The following is a 27252-nucleotide window of genomic DNA, read 5'->3' on the forward strand; positions in this document are numbered from 1 at the left end:
AGCCATAAGTGTAAAAACTATAGTCCTCAAACATAGCCCATTTACCTCTGTATATGCTTTTAAAAATTGTATATCCCTAAAATATTTCAGTTATAACATAAAGTTGGAATTTGGTAATTCCTAGCTTCAGAATTTTCCACACCATCTGCTTCCTTGGTACTTAATGGAAAAGAATCCTATGGACTCTGACAGCATGAATCAGTAAAGAACCTGAGGCTGAGGCTAAGCAGCCCATCTTCCCGGTCACAGGGCAGGAGGATCCCTTAGTGACAGATTTCCGCACGTGTGAAGTTTCACGATTACATATTATGTGCATTATGCATTCAACATTTTTATTTTCTTTCAAAAATCCCTTCAAGCCTGGTTGTCATGTTCTTTTGTTATTTCTATAAACTGCTTCTAGGAGAGAAAACTGATGCCAGCATTTGTTTATGAGCTAGACTATGCCAGGGATTCAAACAGTCTTGTATGTGAAAATTTTCCTCTTAATTCCAGAAAATAGTTATTATTCCATGCATTCGAATAAGGCATCTGTTCAGTGGAGAAGGTGTGAAGAAGACAATTACCAAAATTTCTCAACATCCTGCAGGTCTCAGCTAGTCCAGTTCACCATGTCTTACCCCGATATAGTAGCCTTTCTCCTGCTATCTGGGATGTGTTCAGAAGAGTCATGGAGGCTCCCTTAGGGGAGCAGAAATGGTGAAAGAAAACAAAAGAATAAATTGTGTTGAGTGACTCCGGGATGCTGACTGCACAGGGCATTGGCCTCAGAGCTGAAGAGCGGGCCATCTTTATTCTGTTTTTATTTAATGTCTGGAGACTGGTGGGGTTTTTTTGTTTTGTTTTATTTGTTGTTTTTGTTGTTGTTTGTACTCGATATTTCAGGGAGATGAGTGTATTATCATTATTTCTCCTTGTTACTAATAAAAAGAAAACTCAACAGAATCACTTTCTGTACCAATTAGACTTAGCTTCTTTCCTTCCCATGCTAAAGAAAGTTCCTGTTTGTGTGGCCTACCACCTAAGCGGGCCACCAAGTGCATGCTGGATAAGCCAATTAGAACCAAGAACTTAACAGGTTAAATGGTCAGAACACCTCTCCCTTCCCTGTTACATTGTTATTCCAAAGTGTGGCTTTGCCAGCTAACATTGGTAGCTCTTAAATATGCTACGAGTCCTACTTGTCCTTGGATGTAAAAAGAAACAGCTACTTCTCCTAAGACAGTTGTACTGGCTGGTTCTGGGTGTCAACTTGACACGAGCTATAGTTATCACAGAGAAAGGAGCCTCCTTTGAGGAAATGCCTCCATGAGACCCAGCTGTAAGGCATTTTCTCAATTAGCGATCAAGGGTGGGAGGGCCCAGCCCCTTGTAGGTGGTGCCGTCCCTGGGCTGGTGGTCTTGGGTTCTATAAGAGAGCAAGCTGAGCAATCAAGGGGAAGCAAGTCAGTAAGCAGCACCCCTCCATGACCTCAGCATCAGCTCCTGCTCCCTGACCTGCTTGAGTTCCAGTCCTGACTTCCTTTCCTGATGAACAAATATGTGGAAGGGTAATCTGAATAAACCCTTTCCTTCTCAATTTCCATCTTGGTCATGGTGTCTGTGCAGGAATAGAAACCCTGACTAAGACAAATTGGTGCCAGCCTAGTAGAGTATTCCTCCAAAAGCTGACCATGTTTTGGGGAAGACTGAGAGAGGACTTTGGAACTTTAGGCCAGAAGAGCCATTGGGTTGTTAAGAGCTCTGTGGGATGTTCCGTAGAAGCTTAAAAGATAATGGTGAAAACAGTGCAGAAGATGGAGGCCTGGCTCGTGAAATTTCAGAAGGAAGATTAAAGACTCTTTATCAGGGCTGATGCTATTTTGATTATGGAGTTTCTGTGGCTTTGGTTAGCTGGGGCTGAAGAATCACAGCTGTGATTAACAAGATACCAGAACTACTAAAGTGAAAACTTTGCATTCATTACTGGGACTGTTGATGCTGGTCAGCTAGAGCTAAGAAATTAGTGGTGATTAAGAAGAGACCAGCACCATGGAGGTGAAATCTTCTGGGAAGTGTTTTCAGAGAACACAAAGAGTCTGTGTTCTAGAGATAGCCAAGTTTCTACCCCCTGCTGTGGCTGGACTTGGTGTAAGTCACCCAAGGTGGGACTGGTTTTGAAGGCATGAAGGGGTGATGAAGAGAAGTTGTGTCTCGGCACTGTGAGAGGCCTTGGAAAGCCATTGAAAGTGCAGCCTCAGTTGCAGTTGATGGCCCAGGACTGAAGAGGTCATGCAAAGGAGTAGAGGCTTGGAACCATGAAGAGAGCCTGTGAGAGGCTATTGGTGAAGCCTAGTTACAGCAGAAGACGGCAGTGTTTTAGAGATGCCAGTACCAGGAGATGACCACCAAGAACAGCAGCAGCAGTGGAAAACAAGTAGCTGGAGCCTAGAAGACAAGGTCTGTGCTACAAAGGGCAGAGCTGGAGAAGTGACCCAAGCCTTTGGAGGAGCCTAGAAGATGGTGGAAGGAACCCCAGACATTGGACCATTAGAGTCCGATTTTGCTTTTGATTGTGACTGTGCCCTGATATTTTTCCCTCTTGGAGGAAGAAAGCATTTTAGTGGAGCCCACAGTTTAAGAGACTTTGAATTGAAAAAAGATTGAATTTTAAAAGAGATTGGCTATTTTAAAGGGATTGAAATTTTAATATGTAAGAATTTGTAAAGACTGTGGGACTTTTAAAGTTATTTAGATCTTGGGGATGAATAAGAAAGTAAGGGTTGAGGCTTAATAGTGATGTGCTTGTGTGTCAAGTTGACAAGGAGTCAATTGTGCTGGCTGGTTTTGTGTGTCAAGACATAAGGTGGAGTTATCACAGAAAAAGAAGCCTCCCTTGAGGAAATGCCTCCGTGATATCTAGCTGTAAGGCATTTTCTCAATTAGTGATCAAGGTGCGAGGATCCAACCCATTGTGGGTGGTGCCATCCCTGGGCTGGTAGTCTTGGGTTCTTTAAGAAAGCAAGCTGAGCAAGCCAGGGGAAGCAAGCCAGTAAGTAGCATCCCTCCATGGCCTCTGCTTCCTGACCTGTGTGAGTTCCAGTCCTGACTTCCTTTGGTAATGAACAGCAAAGTGAATGTGTAAGCTAAATAAACCCTTTCCTCCCCAACTTGCATCTGGGTCATGATGTTTTGTGCAGGAAGAGAAACCCTGACTAAGACAACAGTTAATGTCCGTGATAAGCCAAAGTGTATGTAAATATATACATACAGATACATATATACATAATACTTTCTCGTAACACAGAGCCATAGAATATTTAAGTATTTCCTAAATGAAGAACACCTAGACAAGTGGTGTCTCAGTTACTTTCTGACCAAAGGTTCAGAGTCGTCTTGACAGACAGAATATATAAGGGCAACATCATGATGTGCCTTCTGTTGACTTCAGAAGAACAGCACACATGAGATAGCCAGCTTCAGCCAATACCATCTGGTAAAACTGTTCTAATGGTGTTCATTTAAATTTTGGGTCATATAGTTCATGTGTAAATTGAATTACTATAAATGCAGAACTTCACAAATTAGGAACTGTTACCTAATTCTACATTTGCATTTTACATGTATATGAGACCAAAGAAGACCCACACTATTTTCTCGCCATAAACAGAATTTAACTTTGATCAAGTAGGCATAATGTCATGCACGTCTTCACGGCTCTTTCCACAATTACTGATGGAGTCAACCTTTAATAGCAGACACCTCATCCCATGGATCACAACTTTTATGTCAGGTCAGACACGAACAATTGTCTAAGTATTTTCTCTTAAGCTCTTTGGTTGACTTGACACTCACACAATATTCACTCAATGACGAACACATTCCTTAACATATAAATGGCAGCAGGGTACATGTGTTAACATGACAGATGACACGTGGTTCACGAGTACTGAACTAGAAATAGATTTGACTCTAACATTCTCTGGCTGGTTGACTTTTAAGAAACTTCATATATGCTCTGCAGTTCAGTTTCATCACTGAGGCAAAATGGTAAAAATTCCTGTGTGTCAGGAAGTTCTGTGCAGAGTAAGTGACTGAATCTGTGTCAGTGTTTGGAAGGGCAGTGACATATGCTAAGCACTTGGTCCTGGTGCCTGAGAACAGCAGGATAAAGGATCACAGAAAAGCCTGAATGTGGTTATGTACTTAGTAAAATTCTATCTAAAACAGAAGTAGCCTAAATTCCAAAATGGCCTCCCTCAATGGTTTAGGGAAACTAACAAGTTTTTCATCTTACAAACTATCATGAAGATGAGACCAGAAATTTCAAATTATATTATTTTGACTATATAGGACCAGAAGAACCACTGACAAAAGCACATATAGTTCAAGGAAACTTAATCAGATATGGGACAGAAATTCGACATGAAAACTAATCTAGCCCATATTAGCAAATCATCTACATAGTTAAAATTCATTCATAAAAGCAAGTAACATTTGCAAAGAACAATAACCACCAGGATGGATCTATGAACAGAAAATGTTACATAACACACAGGAATCTCTTAGGCACAAACCCCAGCACACATTCTTTAAGTTCTCAGGCTTACAGATACAGACACTATTCCTTTGTCCAAATTCATGCGATACTTTCCTGAGACGCTACAGGCAGAACATTGTTTATTCTGGTACTTTTGTGTTTTTTTCAGTTCTTATCTTGTTGTGATGAACACCATCCCATAAACAACAACGACAACAACAACAACAACAAGCAGGGCTTACAAAATCATATCCACTGAGACATAATGTAAAGGTCCTCCCAAGCTCTCCAGTGCAGTGAAAGCAACTGCACTGGAGAGGCCTCCCTAATTCCAGCACAGAAATGTAAAGCTATCCCATGAGTCTTTGAAGGAGGACACTGCATAAATACTACATTGTACTAAACATCCATTATTAATTAAATTTAGCTTTAGAGACACGGAATCCTACATGTTAAGGGTTAATTATTTGAATCTGCATTTGTGTGACCATCTAGACTCAACATTGAACAGTTCACTCCTCTTTCCAGTACAATCATGCCTAATTCACATCTCCCCAAGGATGCCTCCTTTGTAGTGTCATACACTCTGATGACCATCCTAGAGGCCTAAGATATGGCCAGACCCAGACATCACATAAGACTTGCAGTACCAGAGAGAGGGGAGCTGGCACAGGGATTTTAAAGTGTTTTCCCTTAGAACATTACTCAATAAGTGCTGGCATAAGATGAAAATGAAAATTCATTAAACTGAAGGAGAGAGGCGTGGGCTGCATCCTGATCAAGGATCTAAGCCACTGCGTTAGTGCACAGGATCTAACGGGCTCTCAGTAAATCAAGTTTATGGACTGGAAAGAATAAATAGTCCTTCAAGAATTCTTACAGACTTTAAAAGCTGTAAATTTGACAAGTGCAGAACTTACTATTTATATTTTGGCCATGGTTAACTGGGGTATATATCAATATTTTCAGTCAGGATTTTTGGCTCTCATTTGAAGACAGAAGAAAGGAAGTGAGAACGAAAATGTGTACAAAAGGGAACCCACGATATTGGTTAGATTAAGATGGCCATTATAGGGACTAAGGAGATGGTTCAGTAAGTAAGACGTTTGCTATAAATTCTGACAAGCACGTGAAGTTGAAAGAGAATGAACTCCACAGTTCACGTTCTCTCTCTCTCTCTCTCTCTCTCTCTCTCTCTCTCTCTGTCTCTCTCTCTCTCTCTCTGTCTCTCTCTCAGAAAGAAAGGAAGGAAGGAAGGAAGGAAGGAAGGAAGGAAGGAAGTTAGTTACGTAAGTCAGAAAGTAAGTCAGAAAGTCTAGATAGTCACTTTGGGAAATAGAACACGGTTTCCTCAAACTATTAGAAAAAGTTAACACATGCCCTAGCAATCCCACCAGTATTTATCCAAACAGACGAGATCTGTAGAGGAGCATCTTTTGCACGGTTATGTCTGCTGCAGCACTACTCAAAACAGACATAGGATGGAAACGACCTAAGGGCCCATCAGAGACGACTCCATTGGTTGGGAGTGGCAGCGCAGACTTGTAATTCCAGCAGTTGGGAGGCAGACCCTAAGGGTGGAACCTAGGCTACACGGCATGACTCTATCTCAAAGAAATCCAAACAACGAAGCAGGAACAAGGACAGTGACAGAATCCTGTCATTTGCAAAGATCATGAATGGAACTGGGGGTCATATTAAGTAACTGAAACCAAGCAGAGAAGAATAGGACCACATGCTCTCATCTCTATGCAGGAACTAAAACTGTCCTCTCGCTCCTGCGCGCAAACTAATTCTAGCTAATATTCTAGCTGGTATTATAGAATAGAATGGCGGTTGGAGGCTGGAGACAGTGCAGAGGTGGGAGGCAGAAAGTTAGAGCAATGAGTACCAAGGCACAACGAGACAGAAATCAGTTCTGTGTGCTGCTGCTCAGCACCATGATCACAGGTAAGGATGCTGTCCGTGCCTTTCAAGGCTGGAAGCTTTGGAATATTTTCATCACAGAGATGTGAGGCTGAAAATATAAATATGCTGGACCTGCATACGCTCATCCTGTGCTATCCCAATAGTGTGTGTAATTGTTTTGCGTTGCTAAAGACTCTCTGGGGTATGTAGTCTGATACCTTTTTATGGGATCCTGAGGCTCATCTAGATCCTGTCTAAATATAGAGCTGGGCTCCCTGTGTATGGAAGGTCACCAAAGGAGGCATAGTTATTTCCTTCAGTCAAACCACAAGCACTCAGGATGGACACAGTCTTGCTTTTCCCACATGTGACCTATGCCCTCCTATGTGGCAGTATGCACCTGACTGAAGAAAAGCTGAAAAGTCAACTCCTCAGTCTGTAGCTCACCACTGATCTTTTTCTACTCAAAGACAAAAATGCCCTCCTATCCGGCTCTATCGACAGTGCTTTCTTTTTCCTTTTATTAAAAAAACAAAAAACAAAAAAACAAAAACAAAAAACAAAAAACAGGGTATTAGGTAAAACAGAGGTAGAATTCAGAAAATCAAAGTGATTAGAGCTAAAAGCCACTAAGAATTAGTTCCTGTGGGGTTTTAAGAGGACCATGCTAAGACTGAACCCCCAGAGAATGGGATTGTTGGGGGGAGGGCGGTAATGGGGAGAAGATGGGGAGGGGAACACCCATAAAGAAGAGGAGAGGGAGAGGTTAGGGGGATGTTGGCCCAGAAATCGGGAAAGGGAATAACATTCAAAATGTAAATAAAAAATACTCAAGTTAATAAAAAAAAAAAGAAAGAATGTCAGGTTACTTTATATTAAATCTGTCTGCTTTCAACACTAAACTACCGGATATTCGGGTACTTGGAGGACAGAGACAGACAGGCAGATCTCTGAGAGTTCAAAGACAGCCTGGTCTACCATGTGAGTCCACGGCAGCCAGAGCTACACAGTAAACCTTGTCTCAAACAAACAAATCAACAAACAGAAGTGTGGGAGTAGGTATTTTGAAAAGTTGGATATCTCAAAAACAATCTTTAGCTAACATTGCCATTAAAATTTTCATATTAATTACCATATATATTTGCTATGGTTTCTAAAACTCTCCTTTTTTTTAAAATTCAAATGAAAATGTTTTGCCTAATTTTAGTTTTATTGCTTAGAAGCAATAAAGAAACAAAAAGGGAAGATCTCAAAAAAAAAAAAAAGAGGACCAGAAACAAAAGCTTGCTTCCTCTTCTCAACACTCCCAACCGATCACCATTTATTTCTCCTTCATATCCATTAATGATACCAAAGTATGCCAGAATCTTAGTGACTACATAAATGATAGACCGTAAATGCTAATGATGACATATTAAAGAATGCACTGCCCTATTCAAATAACACTATGTTTTTGGGACAACCATGTCCATTTATTTAAAAAAAAAAGATAAGCTGAGATACTGTGGCTGCTTGAATAGGAATGGCCCCAATAGGCTCATGTGTTTGAATGCTTGGCCATAGGGAATGGCACTATCATGAGGTGTGGCCTTGTTGGAGGAGGTATGTCACTGTGGGAATGGGCTCTGAGGGTCTCATGTGCTATGCCCAGTGTGACACATTAGTCTTGTTCTGCTGCCTGCTGATCAAGATGCAGAACTCTCAGCTCCTTTCCAGTACCATGTCTGCCTGGGAACTACCATGCTCCCCACCATGATGGTAATGGACTAAGCTTCCCAATCTATAAGCCGGCCCCAGTTAAATGTTTTTCTTTGTAAAAGTTGCTGTGGTCTTGATGACACATCACAGCAATAACAATAACTAAGACACATACTCTTAGTAAAGGACCAGGAAAGAAAGGGACAACTCACAAAAGAACGCTTCAAAGCATACATGTGGGAAACAGTAATGGCTCAGAGCCAGTGGGTGCTAACCTGCTGCTTTCTCCAGGCCAGAGGAACAAGTAGCAGAAACCAGCAACTGAATGTTGGGAAGGGGAAGATATAAAATGCTCAACAGCTCGGCAGGACAGAAAAAACGTACTAAAACAACAAACTACCTCAAGGTGACTCTCAAAGGAGAAGTCTCTCCTTCCCCTGTCCACCTTCCTGCCTTTGCTCCTTCTGCTGGACACATCAGAGACCGAGAAGTCTGGGTCCACATGAGCAAGAAGGGTAGACTGTGGGGTGTGGAAGGATGAGTGGATGTGGACAGGAGGATAGATGGGTCCTGGAAGCTGGAAAGGGAGTTCTGAGAACTCTCTGTGTCAAGATGATGCCCCATCCCCAGGGACTCACTTGAAAGAGATGTAGGAGAACAGAAACAGAGCGAAAGTACAAAATGAGAACCCGGTTCTCCCAGAAAGCAATTCATTTTTTACTCCTCAGCAAACTTACTTTTTCAGCTGATGTCCCAATCCAAACCGCTCTTTTGTTGAAATCTGAAAGACATCAACCGTGGGCACTGAAAAGGGGAGAGGGAGGGGAGGGACACAGTTAAATTCTGACTTGAGACTCATGCACAAAATGACTGAGTTGTTACTGATGTGCATGTGCAGACACCCGCACGCGGACGAGAGATGAACACTGCTCTTCACAACATCGTTTAAGTTACATTAAGTGTGAAATATAAGATAAGTACAGGTTGCATGATTATGCAAATATCTGTCTACGCTGATATTTAGTACACAGGAATAAGAAGAAGAATCTCAAAATAAGCACCACACTTCGGACAGTTCACGTAACATTCTTAAACTGTAAGTGCAACGTGTTGATATACAATGCTAGTTTTTAAACAGCAGGAAATGAAGATAAAGCACAGATTTATTTTTCACTGTATGTGTTCTTGATGTCCGTATTTTATCATATACATGTATGTATATTATGTGCGTATGTGTATGTGTACATATATATACACGTTACATATATACACTTACATACCTCTCAAAATTAGTGACTTACCTTAAATAGTTATTTAAAGAAGTAAAAATGATCATTTGATTTTAAATATTTTAAATTTGAAATGGTTAATTTGATATTTGTAGAGGAAGGGTGAAAATGGCCAATAAAAGGTAGAGAGCATTGGAGTAGAAATATGCACCAGAGCTGTGAATCTGAAATAGCCATTGTTCACACATTTGTAAAACTGTGAGGCCAAACTACTCAGGGAGTAGACACTGCTGGGGAGGAAGCTGTACATGCATGAGTACTCAGGCATCCGGCACAGAAGCCTGAGGTAGGGCAGCCCAGAGGGCGGAGTCTCCAGAACACTAGATGATCAATGTACATTCATAAAATGCTTTCCAAAGAAAAGTGAAATAACAAATTATCAATTAAGATGAGAGCTGGTCCTTGGTCCTGTGAAAGCTCAATGCCCTAGTGTAGGGAAATGCTAGGACAGTGAGGCTGGGGTGAGTGGGGGAGTGGGGGAGCACCCTCATAGAAGCAGAGGGGAGGGGAAACAGAAAAGGAGGATAACCTTTGAAATGTAAATAAATAAAACAACCAAAAGAAAAAAGATGCAGAGTTAAGATGAGTACTCAAGACTGGTCACATGGCATTCAGCACTATGAAGCCACAGGAAATGTTGATTTGTATGTGAAGTGATGGCCCCATAACCTTGTCCTTGTGGATTATAAGAGAGGAAAGAAGAAATGAAGGGAGCAGAAGAAGCTATAATAATAAAATCTGACAGACAAGAAAACACTGCACTGTAGGAGCAACTGAAAGGGGATTTGAGGTCAAGGGTTTTATTGAATTTTCCAGATGGGGGAAAAAGTTTCTTAGTGAGAATTTTCTGGGAGGAAAAAAAGTGGAATAGGGCAGAAAGGAAATAGAGTTGTGTAAAAGTGGAGGAAAACTCATGCACAAATCACACTGTGACACCACCTGGGCACCCAATGTGCCAGAACAGTGAGGGTTGGGAAGCCATGCTCAGTCACACACATTGCACTGGTGTTAGTCCACGCCGCCCTACTCAGGATGGGTGCACACCCTTCCCCAAACACCCATGAGTTCCATCTAAAGACTTTCTAACCCTTCTGTAAAAGCAAAGGACACTGGTCATCTGTCCAATTTCATGTGTCCCAAACAAGAAGTCACTGCAATCGAAAGAAAAATCCTGAAAATGTTATGCAATGTTTTTTGAAAGAATAGGATTTTTCAGTAAGTAGCCAGAGAGATGGCCCAACGGATAAATGAGCTGGCTGCTCCAGCAGATGACCCAGGTTCAGTCCCCAGTACCCACAATAAGGTTCATAAATGTCTGTAACTCCAGGTGCAGATCAGATGCTCTCTTCTGGCCTCAAGTGCAACACACACACACACACACACACACACACACACACACAAACACAGACACACACAGATACACAGACACACACAGATACACAGACACACACATCCATACACACACGCACACATGCACACGCACGTGCACACACACACCAGTGCACAGACATACAAGCAGACAAAACACACATAAAATAAGAATAAATCTTTAAAAGAGAAAAAAGGGAATATGTTGTGTTTTTCTCCAAGACTTCAAACATCAAATCTTCTCATGGGTAAAAATAAAAAGTGACTAAGAAGAGAAGGGACAGAAATCCAAAGGGTCTTAGCACACTTTTAAGGTAGAGCAAGGTCCAAAGACACTGGAAAAATTAAAACCCTTCAGGGGAGAAAGTGTAGGGAAATGGCAGTGGTGTTTATCCAGCAAATATTAAAGGTAATTCTAAAAATAACAAACAAATTTTAAGATTTAGTCATTGCATAGAAGACTAGGCAATGAGTGTCCATACTTTATCAAAATGATTAATTTTTAAGGAAACTACAATAACAAATATTGACTCACTCCTCAGTAACAGTACAATCTAAATGACCTAAAAACTTAGGAGTACACAAAAACATCTCATAAAATGCTACTTTAAAGATATTCCAAAGCTCCAGTGATAAAATGACTAATCCTGTTAAACTGGATGTAATTAACCATAAGTAATTCTTTTTAATGAAATGATATAAACAAGTCAAGGAAGCAGCATGGAGAGCACAGGGAAACTCAACACTATCTTTAGCTTTTAGTAACTCTAAAAGCATTTTATGCAAAATGTTAACAATGTTTTAAAAACTTAATAACTTCCTGAAAACCAGTAATAATGAGTTGAAAATTATTCTGAACTATAAAGTTTGAGCCAGGACTTGTGGATAAACTCATCTAAAATCGTACGCTTCATCGAATAAAAGAGCAGAGCAAAGGAGGCCACAACTCCTAGAGCAATGAGGCCGGAGTGTGTGTGGGGGTGGAGGAGCGCCCTCAGAGAGGCAAAGGTGAAGAGGAAGAGCAGGGATGAGATGGGGGGATCATGGAGGGGTAACCAGAAAGGGTGATGCCATTTGAAGTGTAAACAAATGAAGTGATTAATAATAATAAAAAAGAAACCATGACAAATACTCTCTTAGAAGAAAAGCAGGTCTACACCACTGTGGAGTACTCGTCCCTAAACAGAATTTCTATAGCTCAGGAAACATGACCAAAAACTGGTTGGGAAGAATACGGGAGAGACACACTGGGGAAGAGATCTGTGAGTCTTTAGGACATGGCATGGCACTGAACACATGACCTCATCACAACTCTGGTTAGTTGCAAAGGATCCACAAGCCTGGGATCATGTTCAGGAGGCCTTAACCCTCAGAGTGTCTACACCAGGGGTTCTCAGCCTGTAGGTCATGGCCCCCTTGGGGGTCAAATGATCCTTTTGCACAAGAGTCACCCAAAAACTATCTTTATATCATATATTTAATTATAGTTCATAACAGTAAAAAAAAGTACAGTTATAAAGTAGTAACAAAAATAATTTTGTGGTTGGGGGGTCGCCACAATATGAGGAACGATATTAAGGAACATTAGGGAAGGTTGAGTACAACTGGCCTACAGGCAAGCTAATGTTTTCTTCAGTGGTAATAGCCACTGATAAGTTGCCTGTGTTCCTGTAAATAACATTACACTCATGCTCATCCAAGCAACTATAATTAAACTCAGTGGGACACACACATGAGCACACGAATGTGTGCATACACACACACACACACACACACACACACAGAGAGACAGAGACAGAGACAGACAGAGAGAGACAGAGAGAGACAGAAAGAACATCAACGTAGGAGGAGTTTGTTGTACTGAAGAAAGGCTTCAGCAGAAGACGGAAGAAGTAAGAGAGGATAGTGTGTGGGTGGGGTATAAAGGTAAAATTTTATGAAACTGTCAAAGGAATTTGTGAATTTGTAAAGGGCTTCAAAGACTACCAAGCTGCTGTCCTGTATACACTTCTGAGAAGTAAAAACTTCACATGGGAGGGAAAAGAAAAAAAAAGAAATGACTATTCTCCCAGATTTCACACAAGATTCATTCAAGGTGAAAAAGAAATAGAATTTGACAGAAAGAGAGATGTATTTTCACATTAAAATAATAGAAAAGTTAATAAAATTTTCTTATTTCATATAATTTTCTTTGGGACATGAAGGCTTCATAGCAATAATGAGCTATTCAAACAAAAGACCTTACTAATGGCAGTTGTTCAACATTTCCAACAAAGGAGGACTTGTGCCTTTAATCATGAACCCTCCCTACAGATCAATAAATCTATGTAATGCATATTACTGTAACAAGCTTAATAGTGTTTAAACCATAAACAATAAAAAAATCATCCTTATCTTTAATTTCAAACTGTACAACACGTGTCCTATTTCTTCTGTGCTTTTCACTCACAGACAGTCAGATTAGCACCAACTAAATACTGTACTGCAAATTAGTGCTAGTCATATATTCCTAGAACATAGGAGAGAATGATTTTCAAAAATAACTTCTAAGTAGGTCAGTCTAAATCTTGGATTACTCACAAATTTTTACAAGTTTCTTTTACTATAAATGTTGATACCTTAAAGACAAACTACAAAACACCCCTCAAGAAATACCATCTCATTTATCCCGCACTCCTGCTTCACTCCTACCTCAGAAGAGTGGGCAAAAAAGACTGTAACAGCAGGAAGAACTGGTCAAATACAGTCAAATGGTGTTTCCTGGACACAGTAGGTTTGGAATTCACAGAAGCTGTGACTAAATGCACGGGATCAAGCCAGCCAAAATTCCATAATGGATGGGGAGACTTACTCTGCCTTCTACTTCAGAAGCTACTGGCCATTGATGGCTACTGTGACAGAGAGTGGGAGAGTGAGTTTTCTTCAGGGATTTGAGAAACTGCTCAGGCTCCAGTAGGTGACCCTCAACTAGCAAGTAGCTACAGCACTGAGTAGCCTCAGAAGGTTTATAAAGGAGAGGGACAGGGTGTGTGAGAATAGAAGCAGGGGTGGGTGGGGGGAAGGATATGCCTGTGACCTTCATCACGGGAGAATGGAGGAAGGAATTAGAAGAGACTGGATTTGATCAAAGCACATAGCATGCGTGTAGAAATTTCTGAAAAAAATAATGTAATTATTATCCACAGTATAAAAATTGCCTTCTAAATAAGATTTAATAAAAAAATTTCCATCATTTTATCTGCTTGCAATAATTAAAATTGTAAGTTAGGACAACCCCAATTTTTGTCCTGGAAAAAAAATGGTTGTCTCTTTTCAGTCATGGTATCTCTGTACCTTCTCATATGTATGCACCATGGTCCATTTTAAATCGAGTTCTCCCAAAGTTTTCAACAAGAAGTAGTAACTACTGGAAGAATTTACTAGTAAGACAGATATGTAAGTAGAAAATTGAACAACCTACAATTTAACTAGTGTGTTAGGGAATTATGAGAAAAGCAGCCAAATCGCAGGCAAACGGAGTAATAAAAAAAGTTGAAGAAAATTTTACTATTAAAAACCAAACAAACAAGTCTAAGCTAACTTCCAGGGACCTGCTTGCTGGTCCCAAATGCCCACCCACCCTGTGAGAGAGGGCGTGCAAAGCCATCAGTCACAAACTCATCTCATACGAGGGGCAAATGAACCACACACAGGTAGTAAGTTCTTGAAGACTGATCATAACGAGTCAGATCAGCCCGGCAGGATTTCCACCCTCATGAAGTTGCTGGTTCCTCTCCTGCTCTAACCACGGTGAGTTGATGGCACAACACCATTCATGAATAAAGATATATGAGGAGATTTCTGAGACCGTGTAAGAAAACTCCAAGTAAATAAGACCACAGTCTTGTAATCTCTGTTCCTCCAATACAGAAGGTGTTCCTGGGATGGGTTTCATGCCACTCCCAGGGCATGTCCTTTAGATAAGGGGTAGACATCTTAGCCGTTATCATTCAGCACAATGGCTTCGAGCTCCAGTTGCCATTGTGACTATATACAGCCTCCACTAATGTGACCTTGCCCTCCTCACTGTATGCAGCATGATCTCATGAGCTTTGCTGACATGACCTTGCTTAACCCTCAGAATTTAAATTGTCGACTGCCCTTAAGGAAGTTGGCTATATCAGGAGACTACTATTCTAGGTTCACACTGGCAAGCAGAGCAGCAACAAGTCACAATCTTCTGGAGACCCGAAGTGAGGATCTGGCACAAACAGTTATTAAGACTTGCTCTCAGGAGACCCAGCAAACCCAGTAAGCAAAGCAGAGAACATGATTGAAAAAGAACACTGCAGTAGGGGCACAAAATGAGGTATATCCCCTTTGGTGCTATCCTGTCAGTAGGAGTCAAGCATGCATTACATCTGAGAGTATATATACGCCACTGTTCTCACAGGAGTCATATCCAAATTGTGGGAGTGTAGGGCACATATGTAAGGAAGCAGACTGTCTTCGTACAGTTTACCTAGGATCCCTGAGCTATTAGCTAGAGCCATGCAGGGCTGGGAAGATGATGTCAGGGTGGGGAACCAATGCTCCTAAAGGGTGTCAAGGGAGCAGGGTGTGACAGCAAACAGTTCCCAGCCCAGCTTCCCAGCTGTCAGAACTTCAGGATATAGGTCACCACGACGCTGTTTTCCTCTCCAACTCTTATCGGAAGAGAAAAAAATAAAAACTTACAAAACCTTGTGAAGAGCATTTCAGCTCCTGCTGGACAAACTGAAGAATCACAGCTAAGAAAATGAATCTTGGACAATCCCTGGCTAACGATCTCAGCTAACATTCAAAACAATACGGACTGGATAAGAAAAACCAAACAAAAGCCCAGATGGTCCACAGGGTATACTGTGGGGTCAGTTTAGAACACAGACAAAATAAATATGTAGAGTGATCATTCAGTTCAACATTGAGTTATAAACTAAATCAATGGGCGGAGTAGGTGATAGGCTGGCAAAAACACAAGTCCTTGGATACGAGGAATAAAAGAATGATAGAAATGATATGTAATATGAAAGACAATAGAGTTATATGTGATCAATACACGTGTTAGGATTATATGGACAAGACTTCATTTCATCTCATAAACCTGGTGCTTCAGTGAAATTAAGTAACATAATTTTATCCTAATTTAAATATTTTTAAAAGGTCAGACATGAGAACCCATTGCCTTTGAACCACTGTCAGGATAAAGTTAAGCAGGCATACTTTGTGTCAAGAAACATGCTTTTTGGACCTTGTCCATCATGATGAAAGCCCAAAGACCTGGACATGTCAAGTGTGAGGCAGACTCTGGTCACCAACATCAGTGCAGGCCAGCTGATCACCATATAAACTGTCGGTCATTAATGCAGCATGACGTCTTTCCAACTTAATGAGACATTTAAACCCTCCAGCTTCATATCCCATGTGACTGAAAACCAGTGGGGTGAGGAGAACTTCAGTCAACCCCAAGTGAACCCAATGAAAGCTCACGAGGAACAAAGTCTTGGGGTGATCACAGAAGAAAGTAACTAGATTAATATAAGCAGATGAAATTGGAATATTGTGTGTGTGTGTGTGTGTGTGTGTGTGTGTGTGTGTGTGTGTGTGTACACTCAATGGTAGGAAGATACATTTGGGCAAAAGTTGCTTATAGTAGAATACCTTGCTTTTAACAACCATAAGTTGAATAGAGCAATGCTATCCCACAGGAATCCAAAGAGCAAACGTGCTTTCACGACCTCCACTTGTTATGGTTTTCTGAGGAAATTCTCTGGGAGTCATTGGTAGGATAAACAGGGAAATGAAGTAACCAAGTCTAAGGTCAGTCCAACATATCTGTCCTGAGCTTCACCTGTGCTCAGAGCCTCTGAGGCGTCCTTTTGTTTGTCTTACAGAAACGGTTTGAGCCTCTTGAGTTCAGCATTATCTGTGCCATTTCCATAATTATATGGGTGATACATCATCTTGCTTAGCACAGAACCCACAGAGTTATCAAGATGCCTAACAAGTTCACAATTAGCAAATGCACATCCATTTTGCACAGTTCATAGTTAATCTTCAAAGCAACAGAGAAAGAAGACTAACCTGGGCCATTTAGGTACTGTGTAAGAGAACAGTGTAGTCGGACAATAATAGGTTCTGTTCGAATCACTTCCCAGGCCACAGCAATTTCCTCCTGCACAAATATATGGAAAGAATAAGTCTGGCTTCTTTTATACCTCAAAATAAGAAAAAATAACACCCAAATTTTAAATTTAGGTTAATGGAATAATGCATACATTATAAAGGTCTACAAATTATTTCAAAAAACAGTATTTTGTAAAAAGAAGGCCAAAACATTCATTCATTTTGAGTTCCTGTATGACAATAAAAATGAGAACTTATATAATGAATTGCTATTATAACAGACATTTTACAATATATGGAAAAACAATGAGAAAGATGTATTATCTCAGCTTCATTGATCAATCTTCATAAATCACTTTAACAGCTGCAGGAGGAAATGGTGCTATAAAATAATCCAAGCTGAGTCTCTCTCAATAAAGATAAATGTACATTAAATGTACCAGTCATACTATAGAAACTGATACTTACATCCAGGAAGCTGACATCTATGTGCAGATCAATATCTACATCATCGATAGCTCCATATTCCCTAAAAGCAAAGATTAACACGAATAGTTTCATTTTTTAAAAAATAGTTTGTACATGATTGGTTATCTTAATTAATAGTGTAGTCACTAACTCTGATCGGTGACTTTACGATCAGAAGTGACCTTGGATATGAGTAAAGTAATTCAGTTTACTCTGATTGCTCTCTTTCTTGGCCTATTTATACAACAGAACACATACACACACACACACACACACACACACACACGCTTGCATACATAAATTCAAGAGTTGCTTGGGTCATGGTACCAAATAGTTCCCAGTTCCCTGAGTCACAGTCGTCTCCCGTATGTGACCGCTCCAGTATCACCAACCACTCAGAGAAAAAGGAACTGATCTTAACTGAAGAAAGCAGTTTCTGATGTAAGGAGGTAAGGGGGACACACAATGAAATGGAAATGGATACTCCTTCTACCTCCAGCATTGGTGACTTGGAAACTGGTCCATGTGCTGTTACACAGTATTAAGAGTATGAGTAGCCATGAGTCTGACACAGCGACAACAACTAAGCCGTGATAGGGTGACCCACATGGAGGAATTACAGTCAATCTAGTTTGAGATTGTCTTGTTCTCCCACCTTTCTTTTTTTCCATGCATATGCTAAAAACTGTATCCCTGGGTCATAGAAAGTCATTATGAAAACCAACTTTTGTACAGAATAGTTTTTAATTTAATGAAATTAAATTTTCCTCTGAGTGGTAGTGGTACTGAACAATCTCATGGGGGGAGAATACTGTGACTCAGGGAACTGGCACAATTAGCTACCATGAACCAAGCAACTCTTGAAATTATGTGTGCCAGCACGTGCATATAAGTATGTTTATGTATGAATGAAAACAAAATAGCAGTTTTAATATTCTTCACATACATGTCATTTATACAAGCATCAAACTAGCCCAATGGTTAATAACCACCACTTTATTTCACTCTATATTGAATACCAGTCTAAAGATCAATGAACGATACCATCACATCCTTACATAGTAAACAATTTAACATTACTAATAGTGAAGAAATTAATAAACAGTCAAGTAAAAACGTAGTCAAGTGGAAAATGGCAAAGACAATGGAGTTATACTACATCACCTCCTATCTATACTCGGGCCAGTGACTCTTACTGAATGCACTGGGCCATGCACACCAGACACCCATGCAGGAGGGATACTTGTTGAAATGGGTCCCAGGGGAAGAGGGGAATAGTGAAGAAAGAGAATGGAAATAACTAAAATTCATTGGATGAATACATGAGGGTGTCAAACAACTTAAAATGTCTATGTGGTGTCTGTCGACCTATACCCAAACCCAAACCTGTGTGTGGTGTGTAAAACACGGAGCAGGCACTGACATTGATCCGTAGGACCCATGTGATGGAAAGAAAGAATCAACGCCTCCAAGGTGACTCAGACCTCTACAGGCAAATGCCCTCAAGCATATGTACACATGTACACACACACACACACACACACACACACACACACACACACACACTGCAATCTATTAAATAATGAAAATAAATATTCTACTTTTTTGATTACCTCATTTGTACTTTTCTTCCATCATCTTAGATTTCCTGGGCTTTTTGTAATGCCCAGTAAAGATTATGTCTAGATCTCTTTTACCTTACCCTCATAGGCATCAAAGAATGTCTGTATGAATACACTGTCCATTTTAAGATTATTTTTTAGAAAGGTGTACATTTTATAAAAACACATACCTAGCCTGTATTCAGAAAGGCGATGCTATTATATATCAGAAATAGATAAAGTATATAAAATTAACTCAGCAGCATCATCTTCTTGGGAGATAGGGTCTCACTATCTGGCCAGATTGGTTTCAAACACATAGATCTCCTGATTCAGCTTCATACATGTGATATTACAGGCGTGAGTCACCATACCTGGACAGATGTGTTGGCTAGTCTTATATTAACTTGAAACACAAACTAAGAGTTATCTGAAAGGAGGGGACCTCAGTTGAGAAAATAACCCCGTAAGACCCAGCTATAGGGCAATTTCTTAGTAATTAATGGGGTATGGCCCAGCCCATTGAGAGTGGTGCCATCCTGGGGTTGGAGGTCCTGGGTTCTATAAGAAAGCAAGCTGAGCACACTAGAAGTAGCAAGCCACTCAGCAGCACTCTTCCATGGCCTCTGCAGCAGCTCCTGCCTTCTAGATCCTGCCCTGCTTGAGTTCCTGTCCTGACCCATTTCAATGATGAACAGTGATAAGGACGACATGTAAGCCAGATAAACCCCTTTCTTCCCCAACTTGCTTTATGGTCATGGTGTTTTGTCAACGCAATAGAAACCCTGACTAAGACACCAGACATCACCATTTTTGCTTCGATCTCCCTCTAATCTTCACATATGGTACACAAGGGATTCTTTCTTGTTATTTCTCTTCTTCAATATGATTAGCGCTTTCTGTGTTGTTCTTCATAATCAAATATTTAAATGGTTGCAATTAAAGCCTAGCAACTGTGAAACAAATAGAACACCTGAATGCATTTGATGCTTTGCACCATGAATACAGACAGAATGTTCCCTCAGAAGGAAATCTCTGCATACCTGTATCCTTACAGTAATTTCTGTGATCATGAAGTCAAATGCATGGAATGACTTATTGGAGGCTCTCGACATTTATTTAACTGTTATTAAAGGGATTAGAACTACTTGGAATCACAGTGGCCAGTCTATCAAGGTTACGACTTCATTTCTTCTTCATCACCACACCTCCTCTTCCTCTCCTCTATACAATTCCATTAGTAGAATATCTGAGTTTGTCTTAGCTTGAAGACTGTGGTTAAGAGTCAGGAGGAAAGACACAGACATATACAAAATCCTAACCCACAAAAGAGTCTCTAAAGGATCTAATAGAAAAGACTGATTGATTAGCAGGTGGCATGCTTAATTTTAAAACCATTCATTGTGGCAATTAAGATAGTTATTATTTCATGTATGATTTCTAAAATTTTTTTAAATCAAAACTTAGTGTCTTCTCTATTTATGACACTGTTTATTTAAAGGTAGTGAGGTACATGGTCACAGGCATTCTGCGTCACCATGGCAGAGTACTAGTGTACAACTAAGAGGCAATTTGCAGTGCTGTCCAGACACGTCCCTGAAAATGGTTCCACTGGTGTCACCATTCAGAGTTCACAAATGGCACTAAGCATATACAATCTCATTTCTGTGCTGATGTCCTTTTTCCTTAATGCTGGTAATTTCATGGTTTCCATTGAGATTACAAGCATGATTACAGTTTGTCCAGATGGAATGACCCAGTTATCAAGACCTCTTCTTTGTCTGAGTAACTTTCCATAGGTCTTGACAACAGAGGGCAATCAGTGAGTTGGGGGGCGGGGCAAGGGAGGAAGGGAGGGAGGAATGGAAGGAGAAAGAAAGGGAAGGAGGGAGAAAGGCAGGCTCATGGTAAGCCTTGAAGAGCAAGGCAGAGAGCGGTACTGCTCCATGTCTTCAGCATCAGTTCCTGCCTCTATGTTCCTTCTCTGCACTTCTGCTCTGGCAGCCTGCAGTGATGGACTATAAAATGTAAGCAGAAATACACTCCTCCCAAGAAAAGAAATGCTCACAAGACATTCAAATATATATTAACATATATTTAAAATGTACACTGTATTGAATATGAGTATGCTGGTTTTCCTTTCTCGATAAACCCCAGTGTATTAATTATACTGTTACAATAGTTACAACAACTTGAATCAAATAATCTGTGAACATGTTTATTATAAAAACATTTTAGATATCTAACTTTCACTTATTAACAATCAAAAATATATGTATATATGTATATATTATATCCACAATTCTACCACAGGTTCTTGAGAAATGTTGACTATGATTTAATTGTTTCTGCTTTCAACCACGGGGCAGTGCTGTTTTGAGACGATACTTAGGAAGAAACACACACCTTCCTGTAGCATCTGAAACACTGTGGCTTGCATGTCAATCTCAGTGTGTGTTTCTGCCCAGTGTGGGAGAGGTGCTTGTGAATGGGACAAGCAATGTGCACACTTAGCCATCAGGAAGAAAGTCTGGGAAGATTAAAGCTTTTCTAAGACTGCTATCCATCACGGCTATAAAATTTTCTAAAAGACAAGCTGAGAAGACTTTAGATGCAGATGAGGAGAGAAATATGAATTTCTTTGAAACAACAGTGCATTCATAAGATGAAAAGAACAGAAAGTTGCTGTGATTTTGTGGTCATTTTTACAAAAAACCCTTGGTTTTGCTTGAACAAAGTCCAGGGTTGGGAGCAGAGGCAGGCGTGCAGGATCTGAGCTACTGAAGCTTATGTCTCAATTACATTTGTGCATCTGGAAAACATTCTCTTTCAGTTTCTTTGTACTGTGAACATCCTCTCATCAGTTCCCTGATTTTCACTTAAAGAGATTTTTTTTTAATGCCCTCAATCCAGAGTGTGGAGAATCAGTATGCTAGACAGGGTGATATAAACCTACAGGTTGAGACCTTCGTTTGCTGAATCACAGACTTCTGGACAAACATATTTAAGACCTCGATGGCTCAATGCTAATGATTTAATACCTCACCTCACATGGCACTAGAGTAGTCATTGTCATCACTGAGGTGCCAAGGGGGACGACACCCAGAAGACACACAGACTCATTGTCCAGTGCACATAATACATTGGCGAGAACTACTGTATGTGTATGCCTAGGACCAAAGGTGTCAATTTAAGACAATCTAATCACGTGACAAAGAAGAGGAAGCAGTTCTTAGGAAAGAGGTAGAAAGTTAGAGGACCGGAAGAAGGTAGACATCCTGAGTTACCCCATGTCTTTTAGTATGTAACAGCTTGTCATTATCCTTCTAAGGCTGCCCATTGGTTCCTCAACCATCCAATCCTCAGAATACTCTGGTTCTCCAAACAGCAAGTCGGAGAGGCTTAGTCCAGCAGCCTCTTGGTAAAATAAGATTATGTACAACCCCCAAGAACCTGGGAGCATCCACAGTGCATCAGGCCATAGCTACAGTAAGAGGTTGGGTATGCACTGGGACGATGCGATGTTTATAAGGGAAGATGTCATCATCACAAAGGATCAGTTATTTGCGATTGACATTTGGTATTTCACAAGGTGACGACCAAAACCATCTCTTCTCCAGAGTGATGAGAAATTTCCTTCCATTTCTAAAAATTACTCATCTCAAATTGTTTTCAAATGACGCTAATCCACACTATTTTAGGAACACATGACCAGAGAACTACATTTACAATGAAAAGCACACTAGTACATCTTGCTAACATGACTCAAGATGAAACTCATTTAGTCTGACCACCAGATATTTATCCTGCAGGATCCAACACACCTCCCATTTACAAGACTGCAAAGTCATCCCCAACGCTTAAACACACAGGTCCATGCGGCCACTACCTTGTTTTTGATGGAGGGACAGATTGAGCTTCCATTATCAATTTTAGTAATAAATCTCTTATGAATTTCTTTTTCTATATCTGTGTTTGCCTACATTTAAAAGGGATTTGCTTCAACCTGTCCAATCAGCTATTTCTATCTCTTATAAGGAGCTCAGATGTGGTTAGCTGCCTTTCTCATTAGGTGTCACATTAAAAAAGGAAAAAAGAAAGACACCAAATAGCCTATCGTGCATATTAAGGTACTTTTGCTTTTCAAACTCCATTAAGTTCTTATGCATCTCAATTAAGCTAAAGAACTGCTAATTAGAACAGTCTGCTTTCAATAGACTTAGAACTCTGCAAGGAGGAGTACAATGCCTTCTGCCTAAATAACCATTTCTCAGTGTGTCTAAGGATTGGAATAGGCTATAAATTCATTTTATTTACTTAAAGTAAACTGAACAAGTTTTGCTGTTGTTTGCTTCATATCATGAGACCTAAAGAGGTTACTTATTCTGCAATCATCCTTTGTAACTAGAAAAAAAAATATCGAGACAAGGCAAGAACATGGTTTGTACTGAGATTTAAGTGAGATCAAAACTGTTATAAGAAAAATAGACCAGGAGAAAAAATTCAAGTCATTGTTGACTTTTAGGTATTTCATTTGGTTGGAACTCCAAGCACTTATAGAGTTATAACACATCATACTTGTCAATAACATTGTTACTGATAGAAACTATAAATGAATCACCAGACAGGCCAGACAAATACTGGGTGAAGACACAAACATTTCACAGTCATATGACAGCTCAGGAAATGTGGAAATGTGTTCTAGAAAAGTCTTAACTAAAAATGCATCTACTAAAGCAATTTTCTAAGCAACAACATATGTTTTTTTAAAAGATGTATTTATTATATTTATGAGTACACCACTATAGCTGTCTTCAGACACATCAGAAGAGGGCACTGGATCCCATTACAGATGGTTGTGAGCCACCATGTGGTTGCTGGGAATTGAACTCAGGACCTCTGGAAGAAGCAGTCAGTGCTCTTAACCACTGAGCCATCTCCCCAGCCCCACATTATATGTTTTGAGAGGAAGATGGGAAGCTGAATTCTGGTTGAATCATATTCTTACTTCAGCCTTCTACTATCAATATTATTGTACATAAAATCAAAGTTTTAAGTTTTCAAGAAAAGTTCCACTATCATAGAAAAAAAAAGAAGCCATGGTTTTGGATAATTTACTGGTGGCTCCTACACTACCCACGTGGATTTACTCTGGAAGACTGAACGTTCACAGCGCTTATGCTGGACCATACTATAGATCAACTCTGGGGTGATCAGAACTATCTGGCTAAGATTTTAAAGTCTGTAAAAATTTCATTTACCAAAGATAATCGCACAATTGTATGTGTATGATGGATCTCCAAAAGCAAGAGAGATGTTTGGAAACACGGTCCTCAGTTATTTAGGCCAGAGGAGGCACTGATCAGTTATTTCTCAAATCTAAATGAAGAACATGACCACTGTAATTTAACGCTGTGTGGAGTTACCAAGTCAAAATACTTGTTCACCTTCTCAATATACAGGTGTGTCCACTAGAGAGGTCGAGTGATAACTAGACCATGTGTCCTTTTGTCCCTTTTCAGATGATGCCACTACCAACTGTCAAGAATCCACCATGAATCCTCTATTTGTATAGCATCCCCATACCATGTTAAGTTCCAGGATCATGAGTCAAAAAGCCAACCAAATCAAGATACAACAAATAAACAAAAGGCAGTGCAAATCTCTCTAGTCAGTAGATTATTAATAAAACAACAGAAATAATATACTCAACAGCCAAATGCTGGGTGCCCAGAATACAGATTAAACCATCCGTGCAGAGATCTGAGGAGGGCTCAGGGAGCTGGCATTCATAGTGGGGTGTGAAGGCAGTGATCCCTGACAAGACAGTAACTTGTACAAGTGCTTTGAGTCCTGGGGAAACCTGGCCCGGCAGGGGAATTTGGTAGTTAGGGCTGGAATTGAGGTGTTTAGGGGTATGCCTCAACCAAAGGGCAATTTCTGCAAGTGACCTGAGCTCTGAAGCAATGGAGTCCAGCTGGCAGTTGGTAGTTAGGGCTTGAATTGAAGTCAGGAAAAAAGCCTAGAATTCCACAGAGACTTAGAAACTACACTGTATGTATGCAAAGATACAAAGAGCGAGACTCTAAAAGAAGCCGGCTTGACTTGTAGATGCCAGTGTAAGGGCACAAATGTTGTCTTACACTGAATAGAAAAAAAAGAGTAAGATGAACTTTTTATAGCCAGAGTATAGCTAATTACAGACTAAAACACACTGTCATTCAAACTATCATGTATTATGTCATGCATTCACCACATGATTTGGGTACCAGTATTTCTGCATTATTTACTTTCACAGTTTGCATCAATGTGGCACAAATGAAAGAACTATCTATTGTGGTAAATAATAAAGACACACACACACACACACACACACACACACACACACACACACGGCCTTGCTACTTGCTACATAGCCCTGAATCAACTCAGACTGGCATTCCTCCTGGTTCAGCTTTCCAAGTGCTGAAATCACAAGTGTATGTCCATAGCTTCTAGAGACTGCTCCTTTTGCAAACTAACACTCAAAATAATTATTTCTTTAATGCATCTAATTTTACTTTAATATGTAAAGAAAAGCCATAAAGCTGTCTTTTGGCACCATGAGAGGCACAATGGAATTCCTCAAACATTTCTAAACATAATCACTGTAAAGAATTTTTTAATTTACTCTAATAGAAAGCCCTAATGACAAATGCAAGGTAAAGTACAGAAGCCATTTACCTGAGAGAAACTGCATGTGGTCCATAGAGCTCTCTCACTGCAGACAGATCAGCTTCTAACTGAGGGTGCTTGTGCAGTTCCCCGTCATAGTTCACCTGCCAGGAAGGACAGTTCAGAACTAAGTGAAAAGAGTCAAAGGAACCAAGAGGCAAAAAAAAAAAAAAGCTGTGCAAAAGTTCATTACAGGTGGACCAACAGCACCTTCAAAAAGTTCTATTCACACATGGCTAGGATAGCTCATTGTTTTAAAATTAACATTAGACCTTTTAACATTAACCTTTTTACTTCAACAAGATTCTCCACAAGATTCTCACTACAATTAGTCTTTTTAATCATTGATTTATTTATACATGCATATAGGTATTTTGTTCATGTAAGTATCTATTGAGAATGTCATGCTTCTCAGTTGTCCGTATGTATATAGAATTAGAACTATTGATCCTCCCATTAACGTAGATTGTTAGTATGTAGATTTCAGTAGGAATGCCAACTTTTTATTCTTTATCTATTCACAATGTTCCTGGTCCTTCTGTACAAGCAATGAGCCACATCAGTATTTCCCTCCCCTTTGGTTCTGCTATGCAAGCAGAAGATCAACAGACATATCTTTGATCCCAACTCCAGAAGAGTAAGGTGGATGAGAATAAATCTAGAATCCAAAAGTTGGTGAACCACAAGGCTGACTCTCTCACAGCACCCAAGAGGTGAATCATTAAATTGAAAAGTCTATTGGGATATCTTTTTTAATCTGTGTCTGCTATCTACCTGTCTTCAATCTAGTCTTTTGTCTCTTACTGTCATGCTCAAATAGGAAAGAAATCTTAAAGAGTACCATGGCACTAAAAGAGCCATGGCATACTTGAGTACCACACAACTGACACTGGTTTTCTTCTGTTCGTTTCTCTTATTCTGAGCTATTTACTGTGCTCTGAAGTGATCCTTCATATGACATTCATTTCTACTCAGTGTGACTTATGACTACTGTTCCAATTTGCACCAGGTAAATCAAGCGTATGTCTGCATGATGGAATACTTCAGCACATTATGCCTTCCAATAGCAAAGAAGAAGAGACCAAGAGACCGGGTTCTTTCTTTGTACTTATGCTACACAGTCACATCCTAGAAGATAGCCTTTTCTACTTCCAATGATCTTAGTGATCTACATTTCATTTTTAAAAGTGATTATCTGCAGAAATGCAAATGCTTAAAGGGAATGAATGACCGGCAGATATCCTGGAAACAATCTAGACTGAAGGAACGCACCAAATTCCCCTCTGGAAGAATGAATAGTGCAAGGAAAAAATCAGATTTGGAAAGCCTCTTTTACATACTGGTAATGTTATGGTTTGTATATGCTTAGCCCAGGAAGTGACACTATTAGAATGTGTGGCCGTGTTGCTGTAGGTATGTCCCTGTGTGAGTGGGCTTTAAGACCCTCATCCTAGTTGCCTGGAAGCCAGTCTTCCACTAGCAGCCTTTAGATGAAGCTGTCTGAACCTGCAAGCCAGCCCCAAATAAATATTGTCCTGATAAG

General features: G+C 40.1%; 1 protein-coding gene across 3 annotated transcripts in view; it reads right to left on the reverse strand.

Moving 5' to 3' along the window:
• Parp8 (poly (ADP-ribose) polymerase family, member 8) overlaps window positions 1-27252 on the reverse strand; it is a 173110-nt gene that overhangs the window by 47235 nt on the left and 98623 nt on the right. For 2 of the 3 annotated variants that reach the window (XR_010063588.1, NM_001427069.1), the window contains exons 8-11: window positions 25719-25813; window positions 17395-17455; window positions 16885-16975; window positions 8863-8929 (exon numbers count right to left, since the gene is read on the reverse strand). Coding sequence is in view for 2 of the 3 variants with exons in the window: in NM_001427069.1 (NP_001413998.1) it covers window positions 8863-8929; window positions 16885-16975; window positions 17395-17455; window positions 25719-25813 (314 nt within the window). In the remaining variant the exon portion in view is untranslated. Of the gene's footprint in view, window positions 1-8862; window positions 8930-16884; window positions 16976-17394; window positions 17456-25718; window positions 25814-27252 lie in introns of those variants that run through there. The other variant, XM_039103521.1, reaches the window with a different exon arrangement.

The sequence above is a fragment of the Rattus norvegicus genome, chromosome 2, assembly GCF_036323735.1.
Source record: "Rattus norvegicus strain BN/NHsdMcwi chromosome 2, GRCr8, whole genome shotgun sequence".
Taxonomy (NCBI): domain Eukaryota; kingdom Metazoa; phylum Chordata; class Mammalia; order Rodentia; family Muridae; genus Rattus; species Rattus norvegicus.